This window comes from Cebus imitator, unplaced genomic scaffold (assembly GCF_001604975.1).
Source record: "Cebus imitator isolate Cc_AM_T3 unplaced genomic scaffold, Cebus_imitator-1.0 Scaffold66, whole genome shotgun sequence".
Lineage (NCBI taxonomy): Eukaryota > Metazoa > Chordata > Mammalia > Primates > Cebidae > Cebus > Cebus imitator.
Genome location: NW_016107381.1, coordinates 4,312,596 through 4,340,339, shown reverse-complemented (window position 1 = coordinate 4,340,339; position 27,744 = coordinate 4,312,596). Strand labels below are relative to the sequence as shown.

At 43.5% G+C, this 27,744-nt stretch overlaps 1 protein-coding gene across 7 annotated transcripts in view; it reads left to right on the top strand.

Annotated features, from left to right (window-relative positions):
- Positions 1 to 4,699: 4,699 nt before the first annotated feature.
- The window catches only part of EHF (ETS homologous factor), a 41,453-nt gene continuing 18,408 nt past the window's right edge, over positions 4,700 to 27,744 (top strand). For 2 of the 7 annotated variants that reach the window (XM_017530531.2, XM_017530529.2), the window contains exons 1-2: positions 4,700 to 4,887; positions 25,404 to 25,503. In XM_017530531.2, coding sequence (XP_017386020.1) covers positions 25,407 to 25,503 — 97 coding nt within the window. In that variant the 5' untranslated portion in view covers positions 4,700 to 4,887; positions 25,404 to 25,406. The other 5 variants (XM_017530530.2, XM_037739252.1, XM_037739253.1 and 2 more) reach the window with 5 other exon arrangements.

The following is a 27,744-nucleotide window of genomic DNA, read 5'->3' as shown; positions in this document are numbered from 1 at the left end:
AATGTTATGTTTTACTCCATAATTATATACAAATTTTATTTGTTAATATAAAAAGAATAATACCTGGAAAACAAACAAAACATCCTGAGTGCTATCCTTATAAAGAACACTTCCTCATACCAAAAAGAAGGAAATTCTGGCCACAGGAAGGTTGCCTGGAAATGGCCACCTTTTTCATGGTCTCTCCCTTTCTGAGACTGAGAGATGAGCCTTCTTGAAGACCCTGACGGAAATACTGTGAAGAAACTGAAGACTGTGAATCCAACTGAAGTTGGATTCAAGAACCAAAATGCTTAGCGTAGCAGTGAGGTTAGCTTTAAGTTAGGGAACTGTGTAAAGCTATTTATGGGGAAAGGTAAGGCCAGAAAGAGATTAATAAAACATAAGCAAGGTCAAAGGAACAGAGTAGGGGCAAATTAGTTTAGGCAAAAATGGAGGTGTCCTGAGAGTAATTAAAATATGAAGGAGGAGTCCAGAAAATTCATCCTTGGTGCTTGGGTAAGTTTAGCAACATGTTCAGATGCCTAAGTTTTTTGTGTGTATGTGTGTGGGTGTGCATGTGTGCGTGTACACAGTGGGTCATTCTTCCTAGGAAGAGTGAGCCACTCTCCCCTCCTCCAGACCAAGGTGGCCCCCACCTTGGCACACCAGTGGTACATGTCATTGGCTGAGGATTATGCTCAATATGGAGGCACACAGACGTAATGGCAGGAGGCATGACTGGTGTGTTTCACATCAACCTGTTAGAACAACTGTCAGTGTGTCACCTCCCAAACAGAACTCAGGTGCCCTTTTCAGAGTGTGAAGCTTGTCCGTAGAGGTTAATGAAGATCCCCAGAAGTCTCATCTAATCCAAAACCAAAAGATTTAGGAAACGTGACCTTTAGAGGGGAGTAGTGTTAAGAGGCAAAATGATACTTATTAATTCTGTTCCTTATTTGACTGTAACCAGTGTAATAAATGATCATATTCTGCTTGATTTAATTCCCCCTCCCTGTGAGTTTCACAAGACCAGAGGGCGTTTCTTCTTCCCCTTGGTCTTACATTAATATTCTTGTATGGCTTTCACTAAATAGATGCCATGTTCTGCCCTGGAGGTAATACCATGTCATTAGGAGGAAATGATGGACAGAAATATATACAAACACATACTTGCTTTCAAAAATAAATACAGGGCCTCTAGTTAAATGGTGTTGTGTAAAGTATGGAAGCATCCTCTTTCTTGCAAAGCAAGCATGCAACTCCCATTAACCTTGTAACCACAGCCAGTGTTGGTGTTAAGACTCAGACTCCTTAGGGCTTGATACTTGGCTTAAAGAGATTATTTGCCCTGGCCTTGATTTGGGAATTACGATCTCTAGGATTCTTTGGTTTTACAATATGGATCTTCTAGCAGACAACCCAGCTGACCTCGGGGTCTCCAGGCCACCACACACAACCTGGACTGGCTTACTCTGTTCTCCTTTTCCTCTGTGGGGACCAGCACAGGACTCGACCCAAAGGCTCTGTGTCTGTGCGCAGGTTGGAGACAGTAATAGGGACTTGACTTGTAGGGAAGACCAGGAAGATTTCTATGCAGAGTAATTGGGTTTCTAGAGTTTGTTTCAGTTGATTTGAGGGCAAACTGCCTGGCCTCTCTCTCTTGATTCTTCACATCCACACAATGAAGGCAATTAGCTTTGTTTATCACTTTGTTCACTTTGCTATGTCTTTATCAGCCTCCCAAAGAATTCAGGAGCACAGAATAAGCGTTGGAGGTCTCTCTTGCCAGAGTCCTTCTTGAGAACTTACAATGTGTCCGCATAATGGATCTGCTGTGTTTGATGATTTTGTGATCACACTTTAAAACTTCTTATCCATAAGGGACATACTTGATATAGCTGAGACTTGTAGTAGAAGGCCTTGGGACATCCATCCTATCTATCTAACTATCTATTTATCTATCTATCATCTATCTATCTATCAATCATCTATCTGTCTATCGATTGCCAGTGCTGTCTTGTTGAAGTTGGCAGTAGGATGAAAGACCTCAAACTCCAAAGAACTTTCCCTATGGATGCAATATACTTGCATTCTAGTTTATTTATTTATTTATTTATTTATTTTTAGGTTGGGGTTGAGGGGTAATGTTTTTATTTTTGTTTTTCTTCTGGGACGTTCAACTAAGACCCAAGTAGAGAAGAATCAATACTTAATAAGTACCCACTAGGTAGCAGGCAGATTTTTAGGTACTTTATTTAAAAAAAAAAAAAAAACCCTCCACAAATAAAGTGGCTTGTGAGTATGAGGTGACATCTTTCCCTCCCCTACCACCATTACCACCCCAATGTGACCTCTCAGAAGTCCTCCAATCAAAAATGGACTAAATACAAATGGTTAAAGACATGAAGATTTAACCAGAACTCTTCAGCTAGAAATTTAAGGGCCTGTAATTAAAGGTAATTGGGGCTGGGTTAGAGAGCCACATCACTTTTGGGTTTGCATTTGAAGTTCACTACCTCTTTTTTTTTTCTGAGATAGAGCTTGCTCCTTCGCCAGGCTGGAGTATAGTGGTGCGATCTTGGCTCACTGCAACCTCCCCCTCCTGGGTTCAAGCGATTCTCCTGTCTCAGCCTCTTGAGTAGCTGGGACTACAGGCACGCCACCATGCCCAGCTAATTTTTGTATTTTTAGTAGAGACGGAGTTTCACCATGTTGGCCAGGATAGTCTCTATCTTTTGACCTCGTGATCTGCCCACCTCGGCCTCCCAGAGCGCTGGGATTACAAGCGTGGGCCACGGCACCTGGCCAGAAGTTCACTACCTCTTGACTATACAACCCTACTCCTTCTACTCCCACCCTGCTGTCTCAGGTTTATCTCAGGCAACAGAGTAAAGAAGGCCAAGTGTGCTTCCCTAGAGTCCTGCAGGCTCTAGCACTAATGCTTCCATGCTCTCACGTGTGTATGCACCCCCACTACCTTCCCCCCTTCACCATCACCACACAGGAATGCCCTGCAGTGGGTGGAGTGTAGTTCAGGTTGTGGCAGATTCGTCTCTCAAGCAAAACTCCAGCAGGCCATTCCCTCAGGGCCCTGCTCTCAGATCTGGAGCTGATAGACTAATTGGGGCTAATGTGATAATGGGCAGTAATGAAAATTGTTGTTTTTAATCAGTGAATGTGGGGGGCGGAGTTTACATTTGCATTTTAACAGGGCCCTTGGCAAGTTCACAGAGTTGAGCAGTAGGGAAGGGTGGGAACGCCTGGATCAGGTTAGGGAGGCAGAGGGACTTGTTAGAACTCTGCTAAAAAGCACTGGCCAAACCCTCAAAGACCTTCTTCAAGATCTGCCCAGCTTCCAAGACCTTCCCAAGTCCACCCTTGTCCTCCCATCAAGTCTTTTACACTTTCGGAAACTTCTGAATTCATGTTACATAAACTAGGAAAAAACAAAAAAAGCAAGAAAGAACTAATACTACTGTTCCCCCTTAATATAACAACCACTTTTCATTCTATTTGGTCAGCCTTTGGCCATAAGCAGATCTTTTTTTTCCTCCTTTTTAACACAAGGAACTTCTTGGTTTTTTAACACAAAATCTTCATCTCTGCCAAACTTCAACTTCCCTTCCCTCTCCCACAAAGGGGAGGCCCGTTGAGTCAAAGAAATCTGCTTAGACGCTTCTCTCATGCCAGGCCAGTGTCCTGGAAGGTTCAACAGGGAAAGTTGATGGTGAGGGGATGGTATTTTTCTTTGCTAGGAGCAGTCACTCACCTGTATGGGAGAAGGTACATTTGTGTCCCAGTGACGCAGGTACAGACGACTCCCCATATGTCCCTTGGCCCAAGAGAATAGAGGTTAGATGGGTATTTAAACTCCATAGATCCTCCCTAATATTCCACCTTCTTCTTGTCCAAACTGTACTGTTTTATTTCTAGTTTCAGCATTTTGGTCTTCTCATCTCTAGCTTCTATAGGGAGTGTCAATAATCCTTTAGGAAAAAGATCATGTAAGTGTCAAGAGGAAGTGAAGAACCTAGATAATCCACCAACCGGATAATCAGCTCTTGCATATTTGAGAGTTGACTGCTTGTCCTGAACATCTCCTCGTAAGGGACCCTCCCTCCCAGGACCTTCCCTTTCAAACCTCTCAAGGCTCTTACCTGGAGCCAGGGGAGATAGGCTTTTCAAAGTCCATTGAATTGCCAAGAGTCTCTGTCAAAGAGGCAGTCATGGTGCCTGGAGAGGGATCTTGCTGGGAGCCCCTTCAGAGCCTGGTACTTATATAGCTAGGGCAAAAGTCTTGATGCCAAAGCCGGGTGGACTAAATGCACACTAACAAATGAGACAGGTGCTCTAGAGGGTCCCCTAGTCCCCTATGCCATCATCTCCTCCAGATGTGGACTTCAGCTCACTTTGCTTTTACATTCCCTCTTCCCGATAGTATCTATGGTGAGCAGGGTGCTTTTCATCTGAAACAGCTTCTGAGCTGAAAACAACAGTCACCACCAAATCAATTCCTCATCCATTAACAGGTTGTCTCTCTGTTCTTGAGACACAGGCATTACCTGGTTAGACCTGTTTTGTTTGAACGCTAACGTGTGAGTTGGCCAAATGCAAATGAACCAATGTTTGTAATCCTTTATTTTATTTTTTTAAAGGGCTAGGCAGCCAATCAGAAGAGGGGGAAGTAGCTTAGGGAATTCCCGGTTGGTGGCTTATTGCTTAACATCCTACAAAATGATTTAAAATTATTGTCATATGCATTTATCTTCACTCTGATGAGGGCTCAGTCGTGATAACACCCGTGGTGCCCCAACCCCGTAGGAGCTGGTGAGCTTGCAGCCTACTGCCTCCCCTCCATCAGCCACAGCTATTGGATTTCCCACCCAGAATCTTTAGGTAAATGAGGTAAGTCCTGATTTTTAAAACTTCTTTTGAATCTGGAATCCAAACACCTGAGTGGAAGGAGAAGCCTGCCTTAAACCGGAGAGATAAAACTAGAACAGACTCTTGGAGACAGCTGGCAGGAAGTGAAGCTCACCTTACCTGGGCTTACCTCACTGGGTCAAATCAGAATTTTATGTCTTTAAAGGGCCAGCTGGCTACTTTGGATATTATCTGTGAATTTCCTGCATTGTCTGGACCTCTAATCTTGGTGAATTTAAAAGCCCCCTGGCTTCCCTGTGTCTGTGCGGCAAGACCACTTCCCTGGGTTGAATTCTTCTTAAACAAATAGGCAGCTGGAGATAGGTGGCTCTAATATAGCTCAGCAAAGAACTGGTTGGCTATATAGCTGTTAGTGTTCAGAGTACACGGTCTTGCTTTCTAGAGATGTCTTCTACTGGTAATTTTTCTGACCTGAGCTATGGGGAAAGGGCAATTTGTTTTTAATATGTTTTAGAACTGGAAAATGGCTAGAAAGAGGCAAGAACATACACATCCACACTGGAAAAAGTGGCCAGGCAGCCAGGGCAGGCAGGCGTATTGGGGAGAGCTGAATATCTAAAAAAAAAAAAAAAAAAAAANAAAAAAAAAAAAAAAAAAAAAAAAAAAAAAAAAAAAAAAAAAAAAAAAAAAAAAAAAAAATCCAGAAAAAACAAAAATAAATTTTGGTAAAGGGCTTCACTGTATAACAAGGGGACAAACTAACCCTTTGTTTACTCCATTTTGGGAGACTATGATCAGACAGGCAGTTGTGACTCAGCAGCAACAAATGCCTTCTAAGACAGGGATTCTTTTGATTTTGCTTGGACACTGTGGAGAAATTTTAGCCCCAGTGTGGACTGACCTGGGAACGGTGGGGAATTACTTCTTGTTGGTAAATATCACACTGAGGTGGGAAAGTGACATTTTCACCATCCATCTTTGCTGATTTATCATGCTTCCAGTATGGTGGGAGTGTGTGTGTTTAAGATGGAGTGTATGATTCTGAGTCCAAGTTCACAGGTGTCTCTGCTGGCTATTTGCACTCACCTTGGTAACAGGGAAAAAGTGAGTGAATAGATTCCAAGAACTTACTAACGGAAGGTCTAATTCAGGAGTTGGTTCTGCAGCCATGGGGGTGAAGATGTGTTCAGAGAGTCTTTCAATGTGTAAAAGGGCAATTAGAGATCCTGTATGGCTATGTGTTAATTCCACTGGGGTCAAGGGAAAGATTTATTTCTAACAGAAGAGAAGATATGTTATTAGGAAGAATTTCGTGGTTAGGAGATGCTTTGGAAAAGGCTCTTAAGAGATTTTAAGAATTGACTTTAACAGCTGCATTTGAAGTTTGCAGAAGGATCCACTTTTCCTCTTTTTGTGACTTAAAATTCTGGGACTATGAAATAACTCACCAATTCCATCTTCTTATAATATGGAGTCATGTCGACCACATCATTTTCACACCAATGGCTAATGGTATTTAAAAATCATGGTGGAATGTTAATTGAGAGTTATTTGGAGGTCTGTAGTTGAACTTGAAAAAAATAGTAAATGTAATGGAGACAATACTTCACCATGTTTCCAAAATATTTTACAGAGGCATTTTAAATGAAAGTCCCTTTGAGGGAATAGCTGTAAGTTATCTTACATAACCGGGCAAGATGGTGGTCATCATCAAGACCTTTCAAGGTAGTGTGGGCAGGATGATGTGTTTGATTCAATTCTCATTTGTTGTGAAACGGCTCAAATTCAATGGTATCTTTTCTTTTTTTTGCTTAAAAAGCACTTATTTGTTAAATTCAAATAATCCTTTTTGGGTATTTTTGTCCATTTTTAATATATTAATCTATTGTGATCTACTAATGGAAGTGTCTTTGGCCTTTTGGACTTAAGAAAAGCCCTACATTCTCACTCATAATTCCATGTTTATGGGTACCCTAAATGCTCCCATTAATTGATCAGCTTGACCTTGATCTTCTTTCAATATCTTTCTGACTCCTTGAAGGTATGGGACAAAATGGAAACTGAGAGGTTAAAGGGTTTACTAGGTTGCCTTCAATTAGTGAATTGGAAACTGGAAGGAACTCCTATCGGGTGTCAGGTCAGAATGTGAGTGCATCTGGCCAAAGTTTACTTCTAAGGAAGTAGAATTTTGCTTTCTGGAATCTTGCGATGTTTTATTTCCTCCATATCTTTCCACCCCCTGCCCCACCCAATCTCCCCAACTTTGGGGATTTGAGCACTGGGTTGTGATCATTAGACCATTTTGCTTTTCTGAAAGCCCAGGACAAGATTCCCGCTTCATGTCACAGCATCAAGCACAGACACAGAAGCTTATACAGATTATTGAGAAGTTATTGTCTTTTCTCCCTTCCTCTAGATGGAGTCATCTCTATGCCCTTTCACACAGATGTGATTTCCAGAGACCTCTGGGTTAGGGGTGGGGTGGAGACCAAGAAAGCCATCGTAGAATCTGCTAACACATTTGAGAAACAATGTCATGGTTTTAAGGAACTCAATCTAAAGCTTGAGCCTGATTTTCAGCGATACCATTTTGTTGCTGTTTCAGCCCCTTTCTCTTGTTAAGATAGCCCTCTGGTAGAGTTGACGTGACAATCATTTCTGTTGTGGGTGGGGCCCTGGTTGGGAGGCATTAGCTCCACTGCAGCCTTGGTGTCTAGAGACCACATTCTCACCCTGCCTTTGTTACTGGGAAACCAAACGCGGTGCTGTGGCTTTCAGCTTGGGTAAGCCAGGTCTGCGATGGGGATTGCCATCTGAAGACAGAGGCAGGAGGGCAGCCACACCTTGCTCAGGTTTTCTTAAATCTCTTGCTGTACAACCGAAAGGAGGGCATGGATCATTAAGTTTATTTCACATTTTCATATCTAATTTTTAAGAATAAGATTTTAGGATAATAGATTTGTTCTAAAGAGCAAACAATTATGCTGTTATAAAAAATGTGATTACTTAAATCGAATGAGGTTTCACAGGGCCAAGCTACTAAGCTGTGCAGGAAACACAGTGCAGGGAGGATGGCTTGTCACCCCAGCTATTCTTAGGGTGGGACATAGTTTCAAGCCAAATGGCATTGAGGTCCGGAAGCCAGGATGTGCTGAAGCAGGAATTTCCAGGGATCGCTCCGAGTTATATGCTAAAATGTTTATTATACTTCAGAGGGGAAGAATATTTCTTTAAGAATCTTCCCCGAAGAATTTCAGACTCCAGTTTTGGAGTGATGGAAGCACAGTGCAGGGAAGGTGCTCTGGACGGCAGTCTAGGGACCTGGTCTTCCAGCCCTGGCAGAGCTGTGTGGCCAAGACCACATATTCCCCCTTGCCAGGCTTTAGTTTCCTCCTCTGGACAAAAGGGTTTGAATCTGATCATCTTTAAGATCCACTTTAACTCTTAGATTCTGTGGCTGTGGTGATTGGGGTGGTGGGAGTGCCTGGGGGTCAGTAGGATTAGCACGAATCTGTGAAAGCTGACAACAGGTGGGAGAAGACTTCTAAGGATGAGACAGGAAAGATTAGCAAGAGCCTTTAAATGGCTTCTTTAGGGCCTTCAGCATTTTGGCTAAGGGCTCTATAACTAGTGGAAGTGCTGAGACCTGACACCTGGAGCCTTTATTAGGGATGTTAGAATCTACTCCTGTGACAAAATCCAGCTTTGTCAATTTGCCTCATGTGTCTCAAGCTGGTAGGAGGGTAGAAGTGGATGGAGTGGACTGTCGTGTGACCGCGGGGAGAAGTCTATGCACAGTGGCAGGTGCTCTACTGGTGTCTTCTATAAAACACCAAAGCAGCCTGCCGGAAAATGGACACTGAGGCACTCGTGATGTCTACCGAGTTTGTATAGTACTGATGAGCTTGCTTGACTGATTATCCATGACTTACTGAGTAGATCGAATGTATGTGGACTCACTTATCCCAGAGGAAGACCCTGTGGCTGGCCGAGCCATCGAGCAGCCTAACCTGGAGACCATGATATACCCAGAGAGCCTCAACCTTGTATTTGGAGAAACCAGAACTTGCAACAGGGCCAAGCAGGGTGGCCCATTTAAAGAGGCTCCTAGGGTTTTAATTGACCTTGTTTTAAAAGAGACACCCTGTAAAATACTCCTATGAAAACGGATTTCACTAGCACTAACCACATTCTGTCTTTGGTTTGTTTTATGGGGCCGGGCCCCTTGTTCTGGTCGATTGGTCCGCATTATCTCTCCTCCTCCAATCTTGCTGCACATCCTGGCCCTGGGAATCCTCCTCACTTCTTAACTCAGAAGCATCTTAGTTGTTATTAAGGGTACTTGCCTACTTATTTAAAATATGGCCAGTATAGGTGCATACAAAATGTGCTTTCTGATTAAAACAAAGCCAAAAATAAAAAGAAACCAAAATGCCTGTTTTAATAGTTGGATTTTTAGACTAATAGACCACCTCATATTTTACCGTAACAACTTGTTTTTACTTTTATATGACCCTGTCTCAATGTCCTTTTTCTTTGATGTTGTTATAATTACGAACATAAAATTTCATAGCTGCTTTTCTGCCTCACTTTTTATCACAGATGCACAATAAATCATCTTGGGGGCTGGGCTCTTATTGGCCGAACTATGGCTTTGAAAAATTTCTGTTGCCCATCCAGCCCTTTCTCATCCTGATACAACGTCCCCAAAAGTCTGTTGAGCTTTTCCTGGAGTAAGAAGAGGGTCTTCTACTTTTTGAATAGAGCAATGGAGACTGAAATATCTCATGGAGATTATTCCAGGCTTCTCATTAGGAACCTTAAAAAAATTCTCCTCAGTAGGGCTGATGATACATTCTGGATAATAAGGTCAGCAGAGTCTGAAAGATGAAGTAATTTTTAATCTTGTCATCATGGTGACTAATGATAAGACTTGCTTTGTCTTTGCAGTGGACTCTAGATTTGACTCTAAATTCAGCCTCTGTCTCCACCATGCCCACTTAGAAAATTAGAGTGCACCTAGCTCACCTTTCAGTCACCTTGATTCCATTAGGCAAAAGGCTGTGAGTTGAGGAAGGTTGATAGAGTCAAATTTGACTGCATGTATATCTGAAGGGGTAGGAGGCTAAGAGTTTTTGTTGCTTGGAACCTGCTGAAATGTGGTGTGAAGACCACTGGACGTAGAGTCCAGATACCTGAGTTCAGACTGGACTCTACCACTGGGCAGTTGAATGACTTTGAGTGAATTACATAAGCTCTAGCATCTAAGTTTTTTCATCTGGAAAATGGAGTTAATAACATCTACTGTCCTGGGCTGCTGTAAGGATCAAATTAAACAAAGAATGTGAAAGCACCCGAACAAAAGCTTGTGAGTAAATATTTAGTAATTTGTGGAATGGACCTCAAAGTTAAATCCTCAGTTTGGGTGTTTTTAGTGAGTTTCTGTTGGGTCAGAATGGATGTGTATTAAGTGTGTGTGTGTGTGTGTGTGTGTGTGTGGTGATCAATGTTGGTTCTTCACTGTGACCTTGGGAAAGAAATGCAATAGGGTTTTTACTGGAAAGGTGGGCAGCAGGGGGATGGATGAACCATATTTAAGGGAGACCTCCAAATTGAACCTCGTTTTGAGTCAGCTGCAAACCACAACCAAGGAGGTCCTGGAAAGACCTGGGGTGAGTGGGTACGCAGCATGTCCCTATACTTGTGTCCTGATGCCTGGCATGTAGGGACCTGCAGAAAATACTGATTCTCCTCCAGGCAGTTCACATGACTAGCTTTTAAGCATGAGTATACCATTGTCCACCTCTAAAATTCCTGATTATGTCTCCAGATGTCTACTGACCACTGATACTGAGGTCATTAATCTTGGACATTTTAGAGGCTTTGGGAAAAAAAAAATTCTACTTACTTCTTTTGCCCAGACACTCTGGGGTCTACCTCTTGGTAAATTATTCAAATGAGGTTTCTGGTCATGCAAATGTGGTTCCTAGAAGTTATCTGAGTTGAATAAGTAGTTCTTGTTATTAGTAAAACAGCAAGGATTCCTAACCTGGGGTCCAAGGTTAAATTCAGGGTTTCTGTGAACTTGGATGTAAAAAAATTGTCTTTATTTTCATTAATCTCTAACTAAAATTTAACATTTTCTTTCCATATGAATGTAGACAAAACTTCACAGTAGTATTAGCTGCAACTGTGATGTCACCAAGAGAAATCACATTTTCATATCTCATTACACCTGTTACATATATCTCAAAATGTGGATATTTGATATCAAGTTAGATCTGCACTAGGTAGATATTCAATATATTAATGAAGAAGCACATATATTGTTATTAGGTTGGTGCAAAAGTAATTTCAATTCTTGCCATTAAAAGTAATTACAAAAACAGCCAGTCCGGCCAACATGCCAAAACCACATCTCTACTAAAAATACAAAAATTAGCTGGGTGTGGTGGCACACATCTGTAATCCCAGCTACTTGGGAGGCTGAGGCAGAAGAATTGTTTGAACCTGGGAGGCAGAGGTTTCAGTGAGCCAAGATCAAGCCACTGCACTCCAGCCTGGGCAACAGAGTGAGACTGTGTCTCAAAAAAAACCAAAAACCAAAAAATAAAAAAACCAAAACCGACATAATATGATATCATGCATTTACTTTAAAAAATATTTTGATATTGTATTTTAATATAAATTTTTAAAAATCTTATAACATTTTACTTTGTCATGTAAAAATACTATTTTGAGAAGAGGCTCGTAGGCCTCACTAGATTACAAAACAGATCCATCATACAGATGAAAGGTTAAGAACACCTAATTTACAGCATTTTCTTGCACAGGACTAACAAAATGACTTCTGCACAGCACCAGTTGATAGATGGTCTCTGTCAAAAGGGGAATATGTCCTTCCCATATATTCCTGCCTATGGGTAGTCTTGGGGTTGCGAAGGGACTTTGGCATAATGAAGATAATAGTAAGAATGAGAATGGTAATTTGTTGAGTGCCTGCTCTAAGCTGGGTGGTTCCCGGACTGTTCAATGTCATATTTAGTTTAATCCTCCCAACTACCTCAGGAGGTGGTGTATGGAACAAAGACAGAAGAGATCCCCTGCCCACCCACGGTCATGAAACATGGGTACAGGTGAAGGCAAAAGTGGGGACTGACCTATTGCAGAAGGCTGATGTCACGAGCGTGCAACTTGTGCAGCTCCACAGGGTCCCATGCTTAGAAAGGTTCCGGATTTGGTTTAAGGCTCTGCTGTTGCCCTCTTGAAATTCTTCATAAGTTTTGAACAAAGGGTCCTGCATGTTCCTTTTATGCTGAGCTCTGCAAATGATGTAGCTGGTCCTGCCTCTGGTTGTGGTGAAATGGAACGTGTGGCAACTCCTGAGGCTAGGAGTCTGGGACGCTGCTGCAGAGAGGCCCCTGCTCATTTTTATCAGGCTCATCCATGCAACTTTTGGTGAAAAATTATGGCCTATTGAGGAGGGAGGATGGAGTTTTTGAGTTAGTGAGTTTTATAGTTTTGTTTGAACTCCAAAAGTTTGCTCCAAACAACTGGAAGGATGGCTGAATAATTGGCTGGAAGGGATTTAATACCTTGAAAAACCTTTCTGGTAGAGAGTTGCTGGCATTGCTGGTGGGTTTTCATGGTTTTATTTTCCAGAGGGCTTGCTACATAAACCAGTGAACCAGGAGAAGGAGAATGAAGTCTGTTCTGGAAGGAAAAATGAGACCTGGTGTGCCATGAGTCTAGTGTTCTCATAGGCAGGCTCTGAAAACAAACTCAGCTTTCTTGCCTGCTGCTATTGAATGAAGATCTCTACAAAAGGAAAGCTACTTCTTCTAAAGAAGAGGTCCTCTAATTTGTGAGAACATTAAGATGTCATTTGCTTCTTAAGCTGCAAGGATGCTAAGAAAATAAGGCTTATGAAGTTCTGTCGGTATTTTAGGGTTAAGTTTTTGTAAACTGTTCCAACATTCAAAACAGGGCCATGGATGTAGTGATGGTGGAAGAGGAGAAGACTTTTCCTAGATTTCTTTGTCTGAGTGATGGAATTCAGGCTCCCCCAATAACATTTTCATGGTCAGTCAGTGATGTTCACAACACAAGCAAGTCTGTTATCAGGACCAATCTGTGATGCCTGAGACATCAGGCTCTCTTCAAAAGAGCCATAACTCACTCTTCATTTTCCAAGTTTTTTTTTTTTTTTTTTGCTGTTATTATTGCTCTTTTATCATGACTAATAAGCCTGAGGTGGCTTCAGGCAGTCAGTCCTAACCCCTGAGCCAATCTGGAGCCTTTAGAAGGAAGCCAGACTGAAGTTCTGATAGATGGGTTTGAGTGGCTGTGAACTGGTGTTCTGTAGCATCCAGACTGATTTGTACTGTAAGGGAGCTTCCATATTAGGGCACAAGGATGATCAATATGACTCCTATTCACATTTGGTGGAAAACGTGGGAGCTGTGCTTAAAGGATCTCAACATTCAAATTAAAAGTATGAGGTCCTAAGACATATCCTTCTCCTCTTTAGAAACACAAGGATCCATTTTCAAATAATTTCAAAAGAATTATGTTGCTTTCCCCACCCCTTCCCAAGTACACTTGTTATAATATATCTAGTCCATTTGCTAACTGCATGTCTTTGGAAAAGTTGCTTAACCTCTCTGCCTCCACATCTATAAAATGGTGCTAATATTAGTACTAACATTTAAGGTTATTGTGAGGATTAAATGAGATAATTCATGTAATGTCTAGTTCTATTTCTAGCATATTTTAAACCCTCAACAAATATGAACTATTATCACTGTTACAGTTTTTGTTGTTGTTTAGTAATTATATAGTCTTCCAGATTCTGAGCTGGGGGTTATTAATCTTCCCTTGACTTGAACATCTTGGTCTTTTCCTAGGAGGAAACTTGACTCTTGAAATGGTCAAATCCATTGTCCTAGTCCATCCTGACCCCTCCCTGGCTCCAATCCCCACCCCTTACCGTCCTCCACCCTTCCCACATTCCTGTACAGCTGGTCTTATTTATTTTTCAGTCAACTAAGGATGTTGTTAAATCTTTTATTTTTCTGCTGCCCGATTTGGTTCTAAGCACTCCACTCCCTGCCCTGTTCATGACAAGAATGCCTGGGAACGCTCAGCCAGCCATATCCCTCCCCTGTCGGAACACCCAGTTCTTAATGCTCCTGGAGAGGCAACATTTCTCAGGCCATTCCCCACTGCTGTAAGCCCCCTCCCTCATTAAGCCAGTGGTCTGACTGGAGCCCCCACGGACCAGAGAAATCACACCCTCTCCCATGAACCCCCCAGGGCCCAGAGAACACTGTGGCAAGATGTTTGTCTGGTGAAATGTTGCATGTTGCCTTGACTGTGCTTTCTTCTATGAAGCTTAAAAAGAGATATGAGTTTATTTTATTTTTATTTTGTTTGAGATGGAGTCTCACTCTCACCCAGGCAGGGAGTGCAGTGCAGTGGCACAATCTTGGCTCACTTCATCCTCTGCCTCCTGGGTTCCAGTGATTCTCCTGCCTCAGCCTCCCAAGTAGCTGAGGGTACAGGTGCCTGCCACCATGCCTGGCTAATTTTTGTATTTTTAGTACAGACAGGGTTTCACCATGTTGACCAGGCTGGTCTTGAACTCCTAGACCTCAAGTGATCTGCCCGCCTCAGCCTCCCAAAGTGTTGGGATTACAGGCGTAAGCCACCATGCCTGGCCAAAAAGACATATTAAAAACCTTCCTCTGATGGTGTGTGCTGAAGGCTGAGTGCTGATGCCATTGCTTAATTAATGTGGTTCATGATCTCCATCTGAGCGATTTGTTTAGCTCCTTGTGGCCCTTTTTGGACTTAGCCTATCATGTGATATTGACAAACTATGAGAAGTGAGCATGTGATGATGCAGGGATGAGGACAGAAATCACATCTAGGACACCTCAGGCCCTTTCCACCTGGGACTTGCAACTTCGAATCTCTTGGCAGGAGATGAGTGGGTCTACACAGCGCGCTTTTGAGGTAGGAGTGGCTAGCCTCATTTATGCGATGGGAAAACTGGTCTGGGGACTAGGGGTTTTCAAATTATGCCCTTTGCCCAGGGCTGGATGTAGGATGTCTGTGGGAGAGGCTAGACTGAAGTTTGGGTACACTAAGCCTCCACTTTAGGAGATAACCCAGAGACTACACCTACTCCCTAAACTGTATTGACTTTTGGAAGTCAACCATTTGGGAGAGTGTGGTTTTGGTTTCGATCATATCCCAGCAGTCTTTTCTCTGCCCTTGTTAATCTGATTCATGATCTGAACCTTGGCTGTCTGGAGGCTGGCCATGTCACTCTGCAGACCTTGGACACCCCTGAGTGTCCTCACAGAATCAGCCAATGGAAAAGTACAATGTCTTCTGGCTTCTCAGCCTTGCCAGCACCCGCTGGCCTATTTGATACCCCTTTTTATATTGAGGGAGTGAAAATGTAGCATCTAAACTGAAAACGCAGATTTTTCTTTGGTTTTTATATGAAAAACAAATCGGCATGAACACTCAGTCAAACCAGCTCAGGCTGTTTGGGCAGATGCCTTTCTTTGCTTTTTTCTGTTTATTTTCCTACAAATCAATGCTTAAGTGTGTTGTTATCGGAGCAGAGCAACAGGTGCAAAAAAATAACTCTGCTGCCAACTCAAATGAAAAGGTAGGGCTTATACCCTCTGGGAGGTATTCAGAAGATAACAGAAGCCTCTGCCAGCAACTGAATTAACAGCTCTGTTTACGGTGGGTTTTATGTTAACAACCTGCTCCTGACCCTCCTACACATAAACACCCTATTGTCTCGGAGAGAGACGTTCAGCCATCCAGACAACCCACCACTTTATTCTGCCCTGACGGAGATTGGTTTTGGCTCAGACTGCTTTGTGAAGCTCAGAAGCATTAACCTGTCTGCCAACCCATGTCCTAGTCAGAGTTTTCTGTGAAGGCAAGGGCATGGGGTTGCCGGAGAGAAGAGGATCGGTCCTGCTTTAAAGCCTAGTTGAAATTCTTTTCAAGGTTGGTCATTCTCAAATGCCAGAGAGGGTTGCCTGGCTCCCTCTGCTCTTGCCCGGCTCCATTCACAGCAGGAGGTGGGGAATGAGCTCAGATGACTTTGGAAGGAACCACTATTGTTTTGGAAGCCATGTCCTTGTCAATAGTCCATCAGGGTAGGGCAGCATCTATGTTTTGTTTACTATTGTGTCCCCAGCACCTAGCAAAATGCCTGGCATCTAGTAGACACCTGGTAAATATCTATGAATTATAGGGGTTCTGAGACATTATTGTAATGGCTGGATAAGCATTTCTTGGTGATAGTTTCTTTCTGCTGAAGGCTGAGAGACTAATTGTCTTGGGTCCAGGGTAGTTAAGTAATCTTTTGAAGGACTGAGATGGCAGTGAAATGGAGTAAGGATGGCTTGGCCAGTCTTGAGGTCCTCCTGATGGGAGCAACCATCAGCGTTCCTCTGCAAGCGCTGTATTCTGAGGCCAGATTTGTCTGTTTGGCTTTCGGAGACTCATGCTTGCAAGTATCCAAACATTGTTGAGTTTAACCATTTGGTATTAACAGAACTAAGCAATTACCTGCCTTATTTCAAGCTGTCAAATAATATAATAGTAAGTTATCTGCAGATGGATTAGAGCTTGAATTCTCTACATTGAATCTTTTGTCTCTGACTTTGTAAGGACTTCCTTGCATTTATGGACATTTCTTTCAAGCCTCGTATCTCCTGGAGTTAGTCATCTTGTGGTGGCAAAGGGAAGGGAGGCCAGTGGGTGGGTGTATAGACCAGAAACTCTCAATGGTGAGCACATTCAATACTTCATTAAGGGAGGTTTGCAGAAATGCAGATTTTAGTTTAGAGGTCTGGGATTTCTGTAGCCAAACATTGTTGAATCTAACAATATGGGGGGACTGAGCATTATGACCTATTTTGTTTCAAGTTGGCAAATAATATGGTGATAGGTTGTCCACAGAGGCCCACAGAAAACAAGCAAAACCAGGAGGATGCAAATATTTGGAAGAAGAGGAGAGTCAAAGCTTCTTTTGAGACCTCAAAAGCCTCTGTGACCTTTTACAATCCAAAGCTTGCCCTATTCTTACTTTATCATATCTGAATGGGTTTGATAAAGGCCCTGGGGGTCATCTTAGGCAAGCTTGTCTTTTGATCAACTTGGGTGACTGCCACTGTCAGTATGTGCCGCCTTGTCTGGGTCTGACACCAAGACTGATAAAGATCAGTATAATATGTATATTTCCAAATGGCTTACAGTCAATAAAGTGTACCTATCATGGATCCAGACTTGGCCTCCCAGTACTGCATTATTGGTCATGAAAACCCTTGAAATCCCGGCAATAATACTTCAGATGTTGCCCCTGGGAACATGAAAAATGTCTGTTTCAAAACACATTATAAGGCTATGAAATTACCTGTGATGTAATCCCAAGAGAATCAAATGCATTCCCCAAGCTTGATTCACAATTTGACTCATTTGTAAAAACACAAATGATTGTCTGTATTATATGCAGTTGCCCTTCACATGTACATGAATTTTTTTTCCCTCTTATTTGGGAGTAGTCCTTTGAAACGACAATCATACTGAAACAGGAAGCTAGTGAGCTGTTGCAACATCCTCAGGGCAAATGCTGTGAATTCACCTGCTGGTAACTTTGATTAAGGACTGAGAATGATCTGGGTATTGCTGTCATCACAAAAGTAATTATTTAAAAGGACTAATTGCTTCTTTGGCTTCAGGAGTCAAAATGCCCACATGGCAGCCAGTTCTGCGGCAGTTTGGGGATGATGTGGCTAGATGAATAAGGGAGCTAGGAAGAAGGCTGATCATGGCCTTTTCTCAATCCTCTGGGGCTAGGGACAGGGAATGCAGGTGCAAGCCCTGCTTAAGATCTGCTCTGTGGTCCTGGTGGCTTTCAGTGTACCTTCACCCTTGCAGCAGGAGAAAATCATCTTCTCTGGCCTGAGGTCTGATTCAGGTAAAACATAAATAATTATGGATCAGTTTATTTCCCAAATACAAAATTAAAATAACTATCGAATCATAGGGAGAGGATTTACATTACATATGCATGTATGCATATATGCGTGCATGTGAATATATGTGTGCATATGTATATATATACATATATATGTGTATATATGTATATACATACATATATATGTATATACATATTTGTATATAAGCTTGATAAAGGTTTAAGGCAGCAGATGATACAGGGAGAATGCTGTGATCGTGTCTAGAATGGGGATCAAAATAAGAATGAGTCTTCTCTGGCAAAACACCCTCTTCTCAGCAGAGAATGACCAAGTTCCCAGATTTTATTGCAAGACAGCCTGAGTTTGAATTCTCTTCTAGCTCCAATTCTTGCTAAGCTGTGTGACCTTGAACAAGTCACAGAATTCCTCTGTGCCTCAGAGAGGCCATCTGTTAAATGACATAATGCCTCCTAGAGTTGTTGTGAGCATTGAGATAATATGTTTACACCAGCAGTGCAGAGCTGTCACATTTGAAGTATTCAATACGTCTGAATTACTATAGTAAAGTTATTACTATTACTATTTTTAAAGTGTTCAATCCTGAGTCTCAGTAGCCCCATCACTGAGCAAAAGAAAGAACTCCCTTCAGCTGAGCAGGCCCAAGCCTGCATTGGTCTCTTCTGGGAGGTTCACTCTGTATATTTAAGAAGGGAGGCCAGTGGAGCAGCCCTTAGTCTGGTTAGGAATCTTGAGGCTGAGCAGAGCCTCCTAGGTCTTGGAATGTGTGGTTCCAGCTCCCTGCTAGAGTCCCAGGCGTTCTTCTTTCTTTTCTGTACCTACCAGCCTCAATGCCAACCCTTATTACTTGCAGTAATGGAGCATTCCCTGTGCTAAGGGACTCGGAGGATAGAGAAACTCTTCAGCCGCTCTCTGCCAGGGACTCGCATTTTAGACATGCTGCTCTTCCTGGTCTTTTTTTTTTTTTGCACCTGCAAACCAGCCATGGTGTGTGGGAGTGCAAAGCCTTTGACAGCCCAGAGCTTTGGAGCATATGCCCTGCCACTGCTCTTGGCAGCCTTGGCAGTGTGTCTGCTGAGAAGAAGCGGGGCAGGAGGGATGGCTTTCAGTCCTTTGGGTAACAACTGTGCCCAGTCAGAGGGGAACATCATGGCTTCTGCATGTAGGGTCGAAACCCTGCTGTTCATAGTTCAAAGTCTACACATCAGCTCTCAGAATAGGGAGAGAGGAGCAAGGAGATCCAGTCCTGGGCTCAACTGTGCCAGTCAGCTGGAACTGGAGAAGACTGTACAGATAAGAGAGGTTTGAAGCCTTGTTTGAAATGAACTTGGCTCTCAATTTTCTCCTTGGGAGTTCAATAAAATAAAAACTACAAGTATGATTATGATCATTATTATGAAAACCAGCAAACATTTATCAAATATTTACAATGTGTCATGCTTTTCCAAGCATTTTACAGATATCATTTCACTGCTGTCTTTCAACAACTTTTTTCATATCATCTCTACTTTATAGATGAGGAAACTGAGGTCCCAAGAAGTTAAATAACTTGTCCAAGCTTGCCCTGTTAGGAAATTGGCAAAGCCAGGATTTGAACTGTGGCCATGTAACTCCAGAAGACCCTGGGGCTCCCAACCATGACACTGTCCTGCTTCTGAGGAGTCTACCCCACTGGATGTCTCCAGTGCCAGTCAACACAGCTTAAAGGGAGACTCACAGGCAGATCCTCTAATAAGCTAGACACTTGCTACATATGAGACATTATGCTGGGGACTTTCCAAACAATCTTATTTAATCTTCATATCAGCTCCACATTCCAAAGTAGAATTTTGTTATGTGGGGAGACTGAGGCTGTAGAGAGGATAGAAATTCTCCGAGGTCAACAGAAGCCACCAAGCTGCAGTACCAACATTTCAACCCTTACTGTCTGAGTCATGAGCCCTCATTCTCCTAACAGCTTCCCTCAAGACACACAGCACCACTGGGCTGCATTTGAAGCTCCTCGCACTCTTGAATGTGTCCCCTCAACTCAGCTTTTAGTGGGATCCAGTCTCCGTGGCCAGGCCTCACCTTCTGCTATGCCCGTATTTGCCACTGACCAGCAGCCAAAATGGGAGACTCTTAAACTTCAGGGTTAGACCAAGTGCTCTGTTCCCCCTGCTCCCCTTCATGGGTCCGGCCTGTGCGTGGTGGGCAGGATGGTGCTCTCTGGAAGCAAGGCCTCGACAAAGAAAGCCTGGAGAAGCAGGCACAGGGAGCTGGGATGTGTCTCTATGTGTGGCTGGCACAGAAGCAGTCCAAGTCCTTTGCAACTCAGGGCACTGTGAGAGTTTCTGTTTACCTGAAACTGCCTTTTAAGAAGTGAGAAGCAGAGGCTGGCCTATCTCCCGCCATGACTCAGGCTACCATTTGGCACAGAACAGGGCTTTCTTGTTGCAAAAAGAATTTTAGATCGGCCAAGCGCCAGTGGCTCATAATTTTAGGGGAGCTGATGGCACCTCATCTGTAGGGGACTTGCTGCCTCGGGTTATATAGGTCCTGGCAAGAAGCCTGGTGTGATGTGAGTGCCGGTTCTTCAGTCTGTTGGGTAGCACACACGGCTCCTTCTCTTCAAATAAAGGGTTGAATTCTGTCCCACAGCTGTCAGTCTTACAAACTTCTGCACAAAGAGGTGAAGTTTGGGACAAATGTCAACCTCAGGACAATCAATAGTGTCTCAAAATCAAATGCCATTCCCTCCAATTGTTCCTACCTATGAAAAAGGATAGGGGGATATATATGAAAAAAATCTCTGGATAATCCACATTTCATTTCACTTTTTTTTTTTTTTTTTTTTGAGATGGAGTCTTGCTCTGTTTTCCAGGCTAGAGTGCAGTGGTGCTACCTTGGCTGACTGCAAACTCTGCCTCCTGGGTTCAAGCGATTCTCCTGCATCAACTTCCCGAGTAGCTGGGATTACAGGTGTGCACCATCACACCCAGCTAATTTTTGTATTTTTAGTAGATATGGGGTTTCACCATGTTGGCCAGGTTGATCTCGAACTCCTGATCTCAGGTGATCCGCCTGCCTTGGCCTCCCAAAGTACTGGGATTACAGACATGAGCCACCGCACCTGATCTCATGTCATTCTTTTTGAAATAAAAGGCATAGTTTTTCTTTGTGTGTATGCAGTTTTTAATAGCCCAGGTAATAAGTTAAACTATCTCCCCAGAACACACACCACCTGGGAACAGACAAAGGTGGCTCTGATACCCAGTGTATTCTCTTAAACCTTCGAAGATCAATTACTCTATAGGTACCAGGCACTGTGCTATGGGCTTTGAGGTGCTTCATCTCATTTAACCCTTTAGCAAGCCTAAGCCTATTCTCCAAGAGAGGAAATGGCAGCCCAAGAAGGCTAAGGGACAGCCTAAGCTTGCACATCAGTAAGAGCAAAGCCTGAGCTGTCTGCCTCCAGAATTTTTTAACAAGTATTCTTCGCTGGGGGTGGTTTTTGCCTCGGGGACATGGTATGTGTGGAGGGGTGCTGCTGGCATCTAGAGGGTAGGGGCCAGGGGTCCTGCTAAACATCCTACAATGCATAGGCCAGCCCCCACAGAAAGGACTGTCCACATTTCAGTGGCGGAGATGTTGAGTTTTAACCGCTACCTAGGGTGGCTGAGGATTTCTCCCCTACCTTCCAATCCGAGGTTCCTGCCTCCAGCAGAAAATGGAAAGAAGCAAGTCCTTTTCTCAGCTTCCTTTTGACTCCCAGGGAGGAGTCATTCTGACTTAGGCTCTCAACTGGGGATTCAGTCCCAGAAGAAGCAAAATGTGTTTGAGGAACACCTTGAGAATTAATGTTGAAAGAAGGGAAAAGAAACTGATTTTGATGGGAGTCATGTTTGTCAGGTGCTAGACAAGATCCATCATAATTATTTATCTTTCAAAACAGCCCTTAGCCTTCGGAGAAACTAATAATCTCCCCCCAACCCCCTCCAGTCCTCCCATTTCTAAACCAGTGTGAGAAATGGAGGCTCAGAAAGGTTAGCGTGCTCAAGGTCACATGGCTGAAAGATGGAGCCCAGATTCTAACGCAGGATTCTCAGATTCCAAAGTCTCTACTTCCACATATTTGATGGTGTATATAGTTTTTAAGAAAATAATGAAAGCTATGCTGAAGGTAAAGTAGGGAGCAGAAATAAGAGCATTCAATAATTCCCCTACTTTCTAATTAAAGGATTGCTTCTGATACCCCCAGAAAGCAATGACTATATACCACAGAAAGTCTACATTAGCGTATGGGGTGTGGGTGAGTTGGCTATAATAAGACTTTTTTTCATAATTCTCAAGTCATATTGGTTATCTATGATTTCATTCCATCTCAACGGTCCTGTGAGGCTGTTGGGAACCAATGTCCTCACTTTGCACCTGAAAAACTGTGCCTCAGAGGAGGGTAGGACTTGGCCAAAGGCCTTCAGCTACACTGGCTGTGGGCCTCATGGGCCCACCCTGAGGGCATCTTTCCCTGCAGCTCCCTGCCAGGTTGGAGACGCTGACCTTCTTTGCTTACAAGCCCAGGTGAGCTCAAGCGAGCTCTGACTCATAAGGGTTAAGCCACACAAACTCTTTTATGAGTGGTAACCACTTAATGTGCCCTGTAAAAAAGGGCCCCTCACCATGCTGGCTGCTTTCTCTTGGAAAGGGGTTGCCGGCAGGGAGCCATGCTGTGCACAGGTCATCCTCTGGTGGGAGGATGGCGATGGGGCAACTGCCACTCTGTTGTCTTAAAGGCATCTCTGGGGGTTGGGAGAAGTTCTGGATGCTTCCAGAAGGTCATGGTAGAAAATGATGTCGGCCCTGAGGAGAGGGGCTCATGGGCATTTGGCCACAGGTAGAGAACTGGCCTATACTGTTCTGCAATATTTATTAAATTCTTTTTTTTCACTACTTGCTAAGCTCTCTACATGCACGACCTCATTTGATTCATACAACCTATTGAGTTTGGGGTTGTTCCCATTTATCAGGTACGGAAAGCGAGGATCAGAATGTGTTTGGCTAGACAGACTTGGCACTGTCTCAGGTCACCCGCAGTAACCCGGGGAACTGGAATGTGAGCCTGTATCTCCCCAGCTCCAAAGCCTGGGCGCTCAGTCTCCACGTCACCCTGCTTTCTGTTTATCAGGAAGCATAGTTGGCCCAGGCAGGTGCTGCCACTGAAATGACCACTTTGAAACAACCCTGCAGGCAAATCCTTGTGAAACAATTTTAGAGAAGCCTTTCCCTGCCTGTCCTCCCTAAGCCTGGAAGGCCAGTCTCTTCGTGCAAATGGTCGGGGCTCTGAGCTTCAGCCCTTTCAGGGTTAAACAGTAACCTTTCCACGCTGCTTGTGGTTGAGCAAATGCTAGCAAGGAACAAGCCCAGCCTTGAGCAAACAAGAGACTGTGCCCTGTGTCCCCCCTCCTTCCCCCAGCCATCCCCTCTGGGGACTTGGAGATTTTCTTTCGCCTTGAAGTTCCCAGTCTGATTTCTTAGCTTTAGGGCAATTGCTCTACAAAGCTGGATGGGAAAATGCCCAGTTATTGTGAAAAAGAAAGGTTTGACTTGAGTTTGTTTTCTTTGAGAATCAAAGAAGTTTTCAGAAAGGGAACTTACGAATCAGTAGAGTCACCCTCTTTACATTTTCAAGTGGGGAAACTGAGGCCCAGCGTGATTTCTGGTTCAGGTTGTCCCCAGAGCTAGTGATGCACCTCATCATAACACCTCACATGTATTTGTGACCTACTTTGTGCTAAGTGCTCGAGGTACAGAAACTCATTTAATCTCCAACCAATGTATAGACGAGGTATGATTAGGTGCATTTTGCATATGAGGAAACTGGGGTTCAGAGAGGTTTGGTAACTTGGGTCAGTACTAACCTTAGCTAGCAAGTGGGAAAGCTTGGAATCGACCCCAGCTCTTCTGGCTTCAAAGCTCCTATGCATGGTGCCAGGACGTAGAACCCAGTGCTCCTATCTTCCTGCCTGGTGGCTCTTCACTGTTATAGCATCCATCATCCCCACCCCGTCTTTCCTTCTCCACCTTCTACTTAGGCTGGATTCAGTCTCAATTATTTACCAAGCAACAGTGAAGATGATGCTAAATGATCATCATACATGTTTGTGTCTAGCCTAGTTCACTGCTCTCTCCCCAGCACCTAGAATTGTGCCCAGCCCATTATTGGGTTGATAAATATTTGTTGAATAAATGTATACATGAATATGTTTGTATGCCTTTTGCAGACCCCTCTTCCCCCTCCACAGGCCCTACAAAGAACCAGAGGAGCAGTAGCTAAATCAGGAGAAGGAATGCCCAGGGCTGAAAATAGTCTGGGTTGTCAATTTTAATCCTGTGGACATTGGTAATACCTGAGGATGCAAAATTTCCCCAAAATGGGCAGAAAATTTTCCATGAATTGCTGCTATAAAGCTGAATTCCTCTCCCCACCCCAACATTTTATAAAGAGCAAGTGAGTTTTACAGCCTCCGGGTATTGCCCAATAGCGATCTGGAAACAGGCTGCTCTTCCTTTGACTGACCGAATGCACGGTTGCGGCTCTGGTCTGCAAGGTGGAGAGTGTCCCACTTGGGAGAAGGGACATTATGAATGCTGGACATTTGAAGACAATATTTCTGAAGTGTACAACGTTTACATTGTTATAGAAAAAATCCAAACAGTCCCACGGAAGAAATCTCTTCTCCCGAGTCCTTTACTGAGAAAATGATCCTGCAGACGAGGAAGCCACTTTTATTTAGGTCAGCTTGGAAACCCACTAAATTCCCCAGGTCTCTAACAGGAGAAAAAAAACTAGTTATAATTGTTACCAGAAAGAAAAAATGTTTTCTTTACCAGAAATGGGCAGTGTCTGCCAGAGAAATCAACTGATTCTTGATATTATCACAAAGCTAGGTACTTGAAGAGCTCTATTAAAATATGACCGAGGCCCTCTGATGATCAGCTCAGTCCGTGGCAGATATCCACACTGAGGAAACCTACTCCTGGGTGTGCAGGTGTGATTGCTGTTCAAGTTCCCACACAGGTGCTGGGGCTGTGCTGCTACTGGCTTTCATTGATTGAAATTTCACTTTAAATAAATTCTCCTTGGCATTTTCATTTTTGTAAAAAAAAAAAAAAAAAAAAAAATAAAGAAATAAAGAAAAGAAAAAAACAACACTTGGATGCCAGCCAGCCTCGCCCTGGGAGCAGGTATTTCATTTTCCTCCTGCTTCATTCCTGATCAGAGATTATTCATTTATGAATGGGTGGCTGTAAAAACTTGCCTCATGCATATGAAAATTGTACCTGGAAATTTTTAATTGCCGTGAGTTTTGCTTTTACAAAAAAGGCTTTGGCAATGGGTGGCAGGCAATGGGTGGAAGGACTCATTCTCTTTATTTTCTTCCTAAATTTACCCTGTGATCTGCACTTTCAAATGGTATTTGTCCAAGAGGCACTGACTGAACAGGCTGTGTGATCTCCTAACAGATCATGATTCTGGAAGGAGGTGGTGTAATGAATCTCAACCCCGGCAACAACCTCCTTCACCAGCCGCCAGCCTGGACAGACAACTACTCCACGTGCAACGGTAAGGGGGCCCATGGGTGTTGGTGTCACTGCTGCGCAGTGGGGACCCTTTGCTTTAATTCCTCTCCCAACCTGATGTTTGAAAAATATAGGCTTTATCCAGCAGAAGATGTGGGACAAGAAGGAATGGAGAAAACTCTCAATTTTGTAGTTTCCTACCGGCCTCCAGAGTTCCAGACAAAAGCCCATTTGAGATATTCTATCATCTCCTTCCAAAATTCAGGGTTCTAGGATGACAACCTGGCAGTGAATGAGGTAGAAGAGATGCCTAAAGGAAAGACTCCTGGTTGAAGCTTTTAATAGTATTTTGCTGGGATATCAAGATAGGCTAGGAGAGAAAGGTGTGTGTGTGTGCGTGTGTGTGTGTGCGTGTGTGTGTGTGTGTGCGCGTGCGTGTGTGTGTGTGCATGCTTGCGCGCGTGCGCATGCACATGCATGGAGATTAGGAAGGAGAGGGTTACACAGTTTAATCTTTCTTTTTCATCTTCCAGGAGAACGGGTGTTCTCCTTAGTGCTTTAACCTAGAACACATCTATTAGAAGAAGAGGAGACCTGGTGGTGGGGCTTATAGAGGGTTTGGTGATCAAGACTGTGGCTCCCTGTAGAAGCTGAACTGAATCAAGTTGTTGCTGAATCAGGAACCCCACACCCCATTGTGAAGGCATCCAGTTTAGGCATTCAGCTGTGCATCCAACAGCAGTGAGTTTTAGGAGCTCTGGGCCTCTTTCCATTCCACACCCACTGCTAATCTCCCTGCCAGAGGCTCCCCTGTTCGAGTTTGCTTTGAAACATGGAGATGGTTTGTTGGTGACCAGAGCTTGGGCAGCAGGAGTGGGAGGATAATGGGAGAGTTATTCTGCAGCAAGTGCTGATCCATGTGGAGCTCCACCTCTTCTAATTTGGAATCCCAGTCAAACGCAGTTGAAAGGGTGAACAGGTGACCTTCCCTTACTCAGTCACCTGTCCCCTCAAACTGATGTACTTTCTGGGCAGCTGCATTTTCTGCTGTGGACCTCGGATGCCCTGTGAAAATGGATTCCAAATAAAACTGAAAGTCTTTGGCATCCCCAGGACCCTGGTCTCTCAATTAAGGCAGCGTTTCTCCTGCTTGCTCTGGCGAAAACTGGGGAAATGTGTTTAGTGGGAAGTAGAACTGGGGTGCCTGCCACTTTTATTTCTTAAATCCCAGAGATCTCAAAGAAAAGTCAGCTCTTGATCAAGACTGAAGAGGAAAAGGAGATCAGTTGAATGGCAGAGGGGGTGTGAACTCATAGGATTTTTTATTGTTTCTCCTGAAACTTCAGGAATTTAGTGGATTCCATGTCTCATGCAGAATCTCACCAGTCAACTTCAGACAAAATCCTCTGATTCTCCCAAGTTTGAGCAACTTACACTAGCAGGGACTATCTTTTAATCTAGATCATATTAAGTTTGCAGAAGAGATTATTCTAGATGTGCTGTTAGGTTATTAAAAGTTGGTGCCTCTCGTTGCCAAAACCAGAGCTGTACTATCATAGCAACACAATTATTTTAGAAAAAGGCAGATGAAAGACTTGGGGAACCACAAAATATATACCCCATCCATAAACAGCTTTATTTGTGAGGCACCAAAAATTGGGGGAAATGGAAACATCCAGCCCAAGGTCTGTGTATTTGGGACTATTTCCATATAATTAAATTTTTAGATTAGGTTGTTCCAATCCTCCCCCAACCCCGACCATTGGCTTCCTCTTTAGAGCCCACATTGAGGTCCTGGGGGTGCTTCTGTTTGGCCATGAGGTCTGAGGAGCAACGTGCATACTGTGAGTGATGGGTATTACTAATGGCTGTCACCTTTGTGCCCCATATAAACTTGACCTCCTGCCCTTAGTGCTTCTGAGGTCTAGAAGTCGTGGATCGATTCTGAATGAATGAACAAGAAGAGGGATTGGTTCAGAAACATTTCCTCTTTGGTCTCTCCTTTGAGGGTGTTGTGGGTTGGACCATGGGCGTTATGGGAGTCAAACTTTTCTGAAGCCTTTAGCTCCTTGTAATTCAATAGACCAGCAACATCAGCATCACATGGAAGCTTGCTAGGAATGCAGAAACTCAGGCCTCGCCCCAGAACTGTTGAATCAGAATCTGCATTTGAACAATATTCCCTGATGATTCACAATCATATTAAAGTTTGAGAAGAACTGATCTGGCATGACCTTGAAGAAAAACTTAGAGACGGTTTTCCTGCACTACATTTTCTTTTTTT